General features: G+C 37.0%; 1 protein-coding gene across 1 annotated transcript in view; it reads right to left on the minus strand.

The window, feature by feature from the left end:
- Positions 1 to 12,078, minus strand: part of LOC137039998 (uncharacterized) — a 56,092-nt gene that overhangs the window by 16,822 nt on the left and 27,192 nt on the right. The window contains exon 4 of the mRNA XM_067415397.1: positions 6,874 to 6,999. Coding sequence (XP_067271498.1) covers positions 6,874 to 6,999 — 126 coding nt within the window. The remainder of the gene's footprint in view (positions 1 to 6,873; positions 7,000 to 12,078) is intronic.

Genomic DNA, 12,078 nt, shown 5'->3' on the forward strand with positions numbered 1-12,078 from the left:
TGCCGAGAGAAAGACACGGGCTCGCTGTAGGGAGCCGTACCGTGGAAAATACACATATGGGACCGCCGTGGGGGTCACAACATATGGAACCCAGCCTAACACAAGTTCCACCAATGCATACGAGTGTTAGACCTGGCATCAGACGCTCCGCCACTAGGGGTGTCCATGGTTAACCGATTGACCGATTAACCGTTAAAAATTGCGTAACCGAGTGAAACATTTTGCTCGGTTAAGTGGCGTCAATGACGTGCCTTGAATTTAGTTGTAATATATGTTTGCACCCCTATAGACCGCCAGAGCGCTCCCAGACATTTGTAGTATCCATAGGGTTAGGGTAGTATCCACAAGAAGAAGTCATGACCAGCTTACTAAGCGGGCAAGTCGCTCCGGAGTATGAGTTGCATCAGTCAAAATATGCGTCATGAAGAGGAAAAAAACATAAGTCACACTGGACTAAAAGTCGCATTAGGGCAGAAGCAGAGCGGGAGCCGCGCGCGCTGTGCATAACGGATCAGAAGAAAGAAAGTTTGAAGTGAGAAACTTGTGAGGGACTAGAGAAAAGCAGACGTTACTTTAACTGTAATGAAGAAAACAAAAAAGCTGATCGCGGACTGAAAGCAAGATGGCCAGAGCTGAAGGAACGAGTCCACAGATGCTTGAACTCTGCCGGGAGAGGCTCAGCAGCCGCGCGAGTCAAACGCTGTCTGTGTGAATCATTCTCGGCTGCATATTTTACTACATGCCCTAATCATGCAGGCGCCCTCGCGGCCACTCGCATTGCTCGTGAACTGGAGCGCATCTCATCCTAATTTAACGAAACTCAGCGTACGCCTCGCAGACATGAAATAGATCTTAAGAAACTTGAAATGTCTTTTAACAATTTAAAACGAAAAGAAATAGGCTACTCTCTGATTGTGTAATCCATGATGTGCATTTCTCTCTATAGGCGCGTTCACTACGGAGATGGCGGTCGTCAAATTAATAAACTAAAAATAATAACCCTGACGCACACTATGGTTAACCGAGTATTAACCGCTAAGGGCCTCGGTTAACGGTTAATGAAAAACTTGAAACCGTGCAGCCCTATTAAGTGTTCTGAAGATGAACAAAAGTCTTACGGGTTTGGAACAACATGAGGGTGTGTAATTAATAACAGAAGTAACATTTTTGGATGAAGTAAGTAAGCCTTTAATGTACTTGGAAATCAGTCAATTCTAACCAAAATAGTTTCTTGTTTGAGTCACCAAAGTCTAAGATGATGGAACTTTTTCCACCATAAACTTGCTGTATTTATAAAATACAAATAATATTAATTGTAATTGTTCTGGTTTTGCATTCCAGGATTTTTCGAGAGAGTTGGACCTGCACAACCTTCCCTGTAGCCTGACAAGCCAGACCCACATCAAGATGTTTGGTCTGGAAACTCACCATTGACAGCTCAATCCGAGGGGCGGATAAACGGTTGTCTTTCAAACTCCCTCTGCACGCGATAGGATAGCACTACAACAACCGGAGCAACGAAGGTGAAGCAGAGCTCGTTGAAAGATTAAACTTTCGCCGTATATGGTCGGCAAAACTCTGAACACATCTGCCCTTTTTAAGAATGACTTCAGTGCCGTTCTTTGTTCTTTTCTCAGAGAAAAGCTTAACTCCAAGTCTTCCAGAGTCGCGGTCAAAGCTGATTCGAAAGACCGCCGTTCGCCAGTTTCTGTGTTTACTAGAAGCACTCAAACGCAACTCGGCCGTCATTATGTTAAGCCCCGCCCACCGACTCTATACACGATGTGATTGGCCCGACCAGAGTTTGCGTTTACAGCTCAGAAGTGTATTGAGAGTTGCTAGTCAACACTCGCAGGCAGATTAGATTTAGATTTGCTGCCGCTAGGGTGCGTCTAGATTTCTAGGCTACCTTCCCTGCTCTGCATGTGAAACAACAACTATGCACTGAACTGTACTGTTAGCAACTGGACACAACTGATCCACATCCTGCAAAGGAGCTTCATCAATATAGTGTATTGTTGTCACCTCCATTTTAAAAACATGAAATATTTTTAACGTGTTGCAAATTCTCCCGGAAAATAATGTAGAACATTTGTTTATTTGAATATATGTGGTGGGTGTGTAAAAGTATACTTGTTTAAGGGTTATTAGAAGATACCTATTTCTGAAGCTGCCTAATTGAATGTTTAAACTTGTTAAAACATTCTGCTTTTTTGTAACTTATTTTGAACAATTTGTATTGCATTTCTTTGTGGCCTGGTAAATCTGAGAAAATAAATACAGTGATTTGAAAGTTTTTTTTTTTGTGTGATCTGTTTATTATATATACATATACAATGCAAAATGGTGACCGTTTGGGAATATAGAAATGTTCTTTATTTCCAGACTGCTAAAAGCACAATTAATCTTTCTACATTTTTAGAATAAACCTGTGTGGTAGGCTTTTACCCGATTAGTGTAAAAAATAACCTTTTAAGTTGGTGTATAATACACTCTTGCAGAGAGTAATACACAGTGTACACTAGATTATATAGTACACTTTTGGTGTAAAACAATGTACACTGTCGAGGGGTATATATTCAACACTTTTGAAAGTGTTACTTAAACACCAGGCTAATGGGACCTATATATACACCAGAGAAGTGTAAAATGTACACCAGAGGAGTTAAATGAACACCGGGCAATTTGCTGTGTAGGACCTAGATTCTTTGAAATATACTTGTAAATACGCTAATAAGGCTTTTTGAGTCGTTTTTGTGAGAGAATTTTATTTCCGCATCTAAAAATGCGCAAACCGGAAGTGACATAACGAGAGGGAGTGCCGTGACTTTCAACCATAGGAAAACAATGGATCGCAATGACAGTTCGGACGCTGAGGAAATTATAAATGTTTATTAATACTCATATGGCAGACCACAGCCATGCAATTATGACACACAATAAGGGACAGGCCAGGATTGGACAGAACAACGATCAGAAGAGAGGATTTGAGTTGTTGTGTGAGGAGAAACAGTGGAAAACAGAGCAGGTGAGAGAGTCTCATACGCTAACACTGTGCTCAGATTACAATACTTCGCAGATAATTATCATGTATCAGGCAATCGCAAAGCTGCTATTGGTCATCTAGGAGTATTGATACCAATAACAGAAACTAATAATAAGTTCAGACCATCTGGCTTAAGTCATACTCGCAGTCCACATTAGACGTTAAAGCCGAGCGCGGGCGAAACGTTACCCGGTGCTGTTTTTGCTGACATAACGTTACGAGTTCGCAGACGATGTTTTTCCCTCGCGTGGACATTGTGGATGCTCCTATGGTCGTGGCTCGCAGCATGTGAGGAAAAACACGACGAGCCGAGCACGTTTCTCACCTCCCTATCTCATGATATTTTTTAAACATACAAAATCAAAAAATTCGGGAGTCACCTTGATTTTCACCAGCATGGCTGTCCCCTATTGCCAAATCATGCACAAAAATGTCACAGGCTAGATGTATGAGTATTATTATGCTATAGCTCAGTTGCTGCAACCATTACAGTGCCTTTTTACACACACACATAAACACACATACATACGCTGCGCACGTGCGCCCTCGCCCTCTCTGTTTGTTTCTGTTGAAAAGGCTGCTGTTCTATGCTTTTCAACAAATCATTTGCACACAAGTAATGTTTTCTATCTAAAGCTAGCAGCAATATTGAGTCTCTGTTTTGAGTCTCCAGTCTCTGTTTAACGCGAACGCTCGTGTGTGTGTGTTCGCCCGGATCGCCTCAGTTACAGTGCTCAGTTCACGCGGTTTCTCCGAGCTGATCGTCTGACGGATCCGCGACCGGCCGTCACACTCCGCCGCGGCCGAGCCACAGACAGTATAACGTGTTATTGTGATCCTTTATTCACTCATTCTGTGTTATGGGTTTATTTTGTGCCGATTCACCGTCGATAGTGTGAGGATGTATTTGAGTGAACGATGTACATAGCTTGAATAAAATATGTATACATATTATATATACATCAGCACATAATTCCTGACTTTTTTTTGTTAAAGTGTGAGACTATGCATTTGTGTTTATGTATCCTACATACTTTGTTAATCAATGTTGAAATTGATTCATGTAAAAACAATAACCAAGAAGCATTGCGTGTGAGTATTTAATCATTTAATATTATCCTTTAACTACATGAGTATTGCAATGTTAAACTTCATCATATCGCTGATAATCCGCGGTGTAAAGTGAACACACACACACACATCTGCACAAAACGCCACAATGCAGCTTTCTCAACTTTTTTTTTAGGAAACCTGTGGAATGTCCTGACAGGCTGGATACAATAATTTTCAATGACAATGATAAATTTAAATAGAAAAACTACCGAAAATACACTGATTACTACAGAATACCAACCTATTCTGCACTGAGCCAATGCAGAGCTTGGCAGACGACTCCCTCTCGTGACGTAATATGACGCGATGTTGAAAAAAACAGCGGTTTTACAAACAGCCAACGAAACGGCCACTTTATCTGCTAAATTTGTGCTCTTATGTCTTTTAAAAACATTTTAAATCCTGCATTACCTTTTCATATGGCACTTTCATACAAGGTTATATGTTTATCTCAATTTTTTTTAAACTGCAATATGCTCTTTAAATACAGATTCATCTTCCCAGCGCTGAAGTACCGTTTAAATGTCGCAGAAGCACTTTGTTCCTATTTGCACAGCCAACCTTAAGTTGAGTTGTTTTATTTTTGAATGAAAAGAAGGCAATATCTCTTCCTTTATTTTACAGTTAAAATATAATTTTTGTATACAGGGATTTTTTTTAAATGTCGCAAAAGCCCTTTGTTCTTGCCTACCTATTTGCACTGTAATAAAAAAAAGACTTTGTGGTATTTGGCATATTTGTTTTTGCAGTAGTTTTTGGGGGGTTATTTTTCCTGTAAAGATATCGAGATTGTAAGACTAAAAAACTAGTATATGCCGAAATGTCTGAATGAGGAACAAGGACTCTCTGAGAAAATAAAGGAAATTAACATCTGAGCTGTCCCTCACACACCACTGGAGACGCAAGTCTCACCTCAGTATCAGCTAATCTACATCTTTCCCTGTTGACCCCCTCTCCCCCAATTCCTTCCCTCCCTCATGCTGAGATCACTGAAAATACACACAAAATCTCTATATTACAATGTCAATCCACACGATACAGTATTATATGTGTTTGATATCGTTTAAAATGTCTCAGTGCGACTGGTACAAATATCTCAACTCCACAGAAGTTAACCAAAAGATAATCAATGTTTTAAGAGTTTAAAGATATCTTATCTTAGTTTGGTGGGTGTGGCTTTCAACCATTTGGCCTTTACATCAATACAAGTCTTGATCAATGCAAATTCCCATTGTGAACTCGTGTTTACACTTCAAAGAGTTTGTGCATTTGTTTCTGGGTATTTAAGGGAATGTTACAAAGAGCTCAGGGCTTGACACTTTAAACAGAAGTCAGGTATATATTTCATTCTTTACTTCAGAGTATTTGATGTTATATATGGATTACCTTTTAATTGACTATGTAATTGGCTTTATACATTTACCTGACTGTTAATAAATTGTTACACTTTGATTCTGACTTGCTCTGGAATTATTCAGGTTGGGTATAATTTCAACAAAGGGTTAAACGGAATAATTAAATGTGTAGTTAAACTATTAAATATAATGACCAAATAACCAATTGGCATTCTAACCTAAATTCTAAATTATCATTAAATGGAGTCAGATAACGAGGAATTGGAATAAAATCCCTTTTCCCCGCTGAAAAGACGAACGCGCAGCGACCTTCACCCGCCAATCGTTAGCCTCCATTGGGACGATTTGGGCAGCCTTACAAGATATATATCTTATATAGAGATATGGCAAAATATATCGAGATATATTTTTTGCGCCATATCACCCAACCTGGGTTCCGGGGCTATGTTTTTTTTTTAGACGGGCTACCAAAATGTACGCCCATCGGCAGGCCGGTGAACCTCAAATAGTGAAATAATATTATTTTTTTGATCTGGGCGTTTGTGCTCGAGGTTCGCACTTATATCCACCGATCGGGCAGGCCATGTAATACAAAAATAATATTTCTGCCAATGGGGTAAGCAAAATAATCTTAAAACAAGATTATTTTACTTAACCCACTGGCAGATTATTTTGCTTATTTTAAGCAAAAACTCTCTTAATTTTGAGTTATTTTTCCCCAAAACAAGACAATAATTTGTACTTGTCTAGTAAATGTTTCTTAATGTAAGAATTTTTAGATATTTAGACTAGAAACAAGACAAAAATACTAAGTAAGAAAAGCAGTTTTTTTGCAGTTTAGTCAGAGAAGGCTTCTGTATATTTATTTTTCATTTCTGTTTTTCATCCAGTTTTGTGAGACATGATTGTTTATTATTTTGACATTTAGGACATTGCAGCTACTGCTCTGCATTTCTTATCAGATAAAATAAATCTATAACTTTTCTATTAAGAAATATTAAATTAAAATAGATTACATTTTAAATATGTTTCCATTTCTTTGGTATGAAAAGCATCATAACCAGCCTGAGCTGAACCTGACCAGATGTAAAGTGCACAGTCTAAATCTATTTGAGATCTAAATGGAGGTATTGCACAGGCTTCTGTTGGTAAAGCTAGTTATAAATACTGTGACCGAAACCAAAACTTTGCATTTCATCGCTACACACACAATAAAATAAGTGTTTAATGTTATAAAATGTATTTAAAGTCCTTCATTATAAAACAAAAACAACATTTCCTTTTGTTATATTTTTCATGTTTACTGAAACATAATAAGGCTCAAGATTTTTCTCTTGCTTTATCTGCTGTAATACTTACGCATTTGTCTTTGTAGTTTATAGATCTGGCGGCGATAGTAAATCACAGCTCCAGCTAAAGCTCCAAACCCCAGAAGAGCAACACAGATTCCTACTACAGCTCCAGCAGACAGACCTGAACCTGAATCTGAAAAAGACAGACATTAGTGTGAGTGAATCTGACAGTCTGATCTATATCAACATGAATCTGAATCAGATAAAGACAGACATTAGTGTGAGTGAATCTGACAGTCTGATCTATATCAATATGAATCTGAAACAGATAAAGACAGTCATTAGTGTGAGTGAATCTGACAGACTGATCTATATCAATATGAATCTGAATCTGAATCAGATAAAGACAGTCATTAGTGTGAGTGAATCTGACAGTCTGATCTATATCAATATGAATCTGAATCTGAATCAGATAAAGACAGTCATTAGTGTGAGTGAATCTGACAGTCTGATCTATATCAATATGAATCTGAAACAGATAAAGACAGACATTAGTGTGAGTGAATCTGACAGTCTGATCTATATCAATATGAATCTGAAACAGATAAAGACAGTCATTAGTGTGAGTGAATCTGACAGTCTGATCTATATCAATATGAATCTGAATCTGATAAAGACAGTCATTAGTGTGAGTGAAACTGACAGTCTGATCTATATCAATATGAATCTGAAACAGATAAAGACAGTCATTAGTGTGAGTGAATCTGACAGTCTGATCTATATCTATATCAATATGAATCTGAATCTGAATCAGATAAAGACAGTCATTAGTGAGAGTGAATCTGACAGTCTGATCTATATCTATATCAATATGAATCTGAATCTGAATCAGATAAAGACAGTCATTAGTGTGAGTGAATCTGACAGTCTGATCTATATCAATATGAATCTGAATCTGAATCAGATAAAGTCAGTCATTAGTGTGAGTGAATCTGACATTCTGGTCTATATCAATATGAATCTGAATCTGAATCAGATAAAGACAGTCATTAGTGTGAGTGAATCTGACAGTCTGATCTATATCAATATGAATATGAATCTGAATCTGAATCAGATAAAGACAGTCATTAGTGTGAGTGAATCTGACAGACTGATCTATATCAATATGAATCTGAATCAGATAAAGACAGTCATTAGTTTGAGTGAATCTGACAGTCTGATCTATATCAATATGAATCTGAAACAGATAAAGACAGTCATTAGTGTGAGTGAATCTGACAGACTGATCTATATCAATATGAATCTGAATCAGAATCAGATAAAGACAGTAATTAGTGTGAGTGAATCTGACAGTCTGATCTATATCAATATGAATCTGAATCAGATAAAGACAGTCATTAGTGAGTGAATCTGACAGACTGATCTATATCAATATGAATCTGAATCAGATAAAGACAGTCATTAGTGTGAGTGAATCTGAGTCTGATCTATATCAATATGAATCTGAATCAGATAAAGACAGTCATTAGTGTGAGAGAATCTGACAGTCTGTTCTATATCAATATGAATCTGAATCAGATAAAGACAGTCATTAGTGTGAGTGAATCTGACAGACTGATTGTTACGTCTCCCTAAAATAGTCTATCAGGTAGTAGTTCCCACTGTTTTTCGTCAACAAGTTTTGTCGTTGGCACATGATCATTTGTTGTCAGGTCATTTAGGTGTTACCAAGACCTATAACCGTGTCCTGCAACATTTTTTTTGGTATGGGCTTAAACGTGATGTGATTCAGTATTGTAAGACCTGTCATGTGTGTCAGTACGCAGGAAAACCTAACCAGGTGATACCACCAGCTCCGTTAATTCCAATCCCTGTGTTGGGGGAACCTTTTGAACACGTGATAGTGGACTGTGTAGGGCCATTACCAAAGTCAAAATCCGGTAATCAATTTCTGCTTACAATCATGTGTACTGCTACTAGGTATCCAGAGGCTATTCCTCTACGTAAGATTACAGCCAAGGTAGTTGTTAAAGCTTTAACTAAGTTTTTAAGTCACTAGGCATCACACACCGTACATCTAGTGCATATCATCCCCAAAGTGATTGATCTATATCAATATGAATCTGAATCAGATAAAGACAGTCATTAGTGTGAGTGAATCTGACAGACTGATCTATATCAATATGAATCTGAATCAGATAAAGACAGTCATTAGTGTGAGTGAATCTGACAGTCTGATCTATATCAATATGAATCTGAAACAGATAAAGACAGACATTAGTGTGAGTGAATCTGACAGTCTGATCTATATCAATATGAATCTGAAACAGATAAAGACAGTCATTAGTGTGAGTGAATCTGACAGTCTGATCTATATCAATATGAATCTGAATCTGATAAAGACAGTCATTAGTGTGAGTGAAACTGACAGTCTGATCTATATCAATATGAATCTGAAACAGATAAAGACAGTCATTAGTGTGAGTGAATCTGACAGTCTGATCTATATCTATATCAATATGAATCTGAATCTGAATCAGATAAAGACAGTCATTAGTGAGAGTGAATCTGACAGTCTGATCTATATCTATATCAATATGAATCTGAATCAGATAAAGACAGTCATTAGTGTGAGTGAATCTGACAGTCTGATCTATATCAATATGAATCTGAATCTGAATCAGATAAAGTCAGTCATTAGTGTGAGTGAATCTGACATTCTGGTCTATATCAATATGAATCTGAATCTGAATCAGATAAAGACAGTCATTAGTGTGAGTGAATCTGACAGTCTGATCTATATCAATATGAATATGAATCTGAATCTGAATCAGATAAAGACAGTCATTAGTGTGAGTGAATCTGACAGACTGATCTATATCAATATGAATCTGAATCAGATAAAGACAGTCATTAGTTTGAGTGAATCTGACAGTCTGATCTATATCAATATGAATCTGAAACAGATAAAGACAGTCATTAGTGTGAGTGAATCTGACAGACTGATCTATATCAATATGAATCTGAATCAGAATCAGATAAAGACAGTAATTAGTGTGAGTGAATCTGACAGTCTGATCTATATCAATATGAATCTGAATCAGATAAAGACAGTCATTAGTGAGTGAATCTGACAGACTGATCTATATCAATATGAATCTGAATCAGATAAAGACAGTCATTAGTGTGAGTGAATCTGAGTCTGATCTATATCAATATGAATCTGAATCAGATAAAGACAGTCATTAGTGTGAGAGAATCTGACAGTCTGTTCTATATCAATATGAATCTGAATCTGAAACAGATAAAGACAGTCATTAGTGTGAGTGAATCTGAGTCTGATCTATATCAATATGAATCTGAATCAGATAAAGACAGTCATTAGTGTGAGAGAATCTGACAGTCTGATCTATATCAATATGAATCTGAATCAGATAAAGACAGTCATTAGTGTGAGTGAATCTGACAGACTGATTGTTACGTCTCCCTAAAATAGTCTATCAGGTAGTAGTTCCCACTGTTTTTCGTCAACAAGTTTTGTCGTTGGCACATGATCATTTGTTGTCAGGTCATTTAGGTGTTACCAAGACCTATAACCGTGTCCTGCAACATTTTTTTTGGTATGGGCTTAAACGTGATGTGATTCAGTATTGTAAGACCTGTCATGTGTGTCAGTACGCAGGAAAACCTAACCAGGTGATACCACCAGCTCCGTTAATTCCAATCCCTGTGTTGGGGGAACCTTTTGAACACGTGATAGTGGACTGTGTAGGGCCATTACCAAAGTCAAAATCCGGTAATCAATTTCTGCTTACAATCATGTGTACTGCTACTAGGTATCCAGAGGCTATTCCTCTACGTAAGATTACAGCCAAGGTAGTTGTTAAAGCTTTAACTAAGTTTTTAAGTCACTAGGCATCACACACCGTACATCTAGTGCATATCATCCCCAAAGTGATTGATCTATATCAATATGAATCTGAATCAGATAAAGACAGTCATTAGTGTGAGTGAATCTGACAGACTGATCTATATCAATATGAATCTGAATCAGATAAAGACAGTCATTAGTGTGAGTGAATCTGACAGTCTGATCTATATCAATATGAATCTGAATCAGATAAAGACAGTCATTAGTGTGAGTGAATCTGACAGACTGATCTATATCAATATGAATCTGAATCAGATAAAGACAGTCATTAGTGTGAGTGAATCTGACAGTCTGATCTATATCAATATGAATCTGAATCAGATAAAGACAGTCATTAGTGTCTGTGAATCTGACAGTCTGATCTATATCAATATGAATCTGAATCTTAATCAGATAAAGACATTCATTAGTGTGAGTGAATCTGACAGTCTGATCTATATCAATATGAATCTGAATCTGATAAAGACAGTCATTAGTGTGAGTGAATCTGACAGTCTGATCTATATCAATATGAATATGAATCTGATAAAGACAGTCATTAGTGTGAGTGAATCTGACAGTCTGATCTATATCAATATGAATCTGAAACAGATAAAGACAGTCATTAGTGTGAGTGAATCTGACAGTCTGATATATATCAATATGAATCTGAATCAGATAAAGACAGTCATTTGTGTGAGTGAATCTGACAGTCTGATCTATATCAATATGAATCTGAATCAGATAAAGACAGTCATTAGTGTGAGTGAATCTTACAGTCTGATTTATATCAATATGAATCTGAATCTGAATCAGATAAAGACAGTCATTAGTGTGAGTGAATCTTACAGTCTGATCTATATCAATATGAATCTGAATCTGAATCAGATAAAGACAGTCATTAGTGTGAGTGAATCTGACAGTCTGATCTATATCAATATGAATCTGAATCAGATAAAGACAGTCATTAGTGTGAGTGAATCTTACAGTCTGATCTATATCAATATGAATCTGAATCAGATAAAGACAGTCATTAGTGTGAGTGAATCTGACAGTCTGATCTATATCAATATGAATCTGAATCAGATAAAGACAGTCATTAGTGTGAATGAATCTGACAGTCTGATCTATATCAACATGAATCTGAATCAGATAAAGACAGTCATTAGTGTGAGTGAATCTTACAGTCTGATCTATATCAATAGGAATCTGAATCTGAATCAGATAAAGACAGTCATTAGTGTGAGTGAATCTGACAGTCTGATCTATATCAATATGAATCTGAATCAGATAAAGACAGTCATTAGTGTGAGTGAATCTTACAGTCTGATCTATGTCAATATGAATCTGAATCAGATAAAG

This window comes from Pseudorasbora parva, chromosome 14, assembly GCF_024679245.1.
Source record: "Pseudorasbora parva isolate DD20220531a chromosome 14, ASM2467924v1, whole genome shotgun sequence".
NCBI lineage: Eukaryota > Metazoa > Chordata > Actinopteri > Cypriniformes > Gobionidae > Pseudorasbora > Pseudorasbora parva.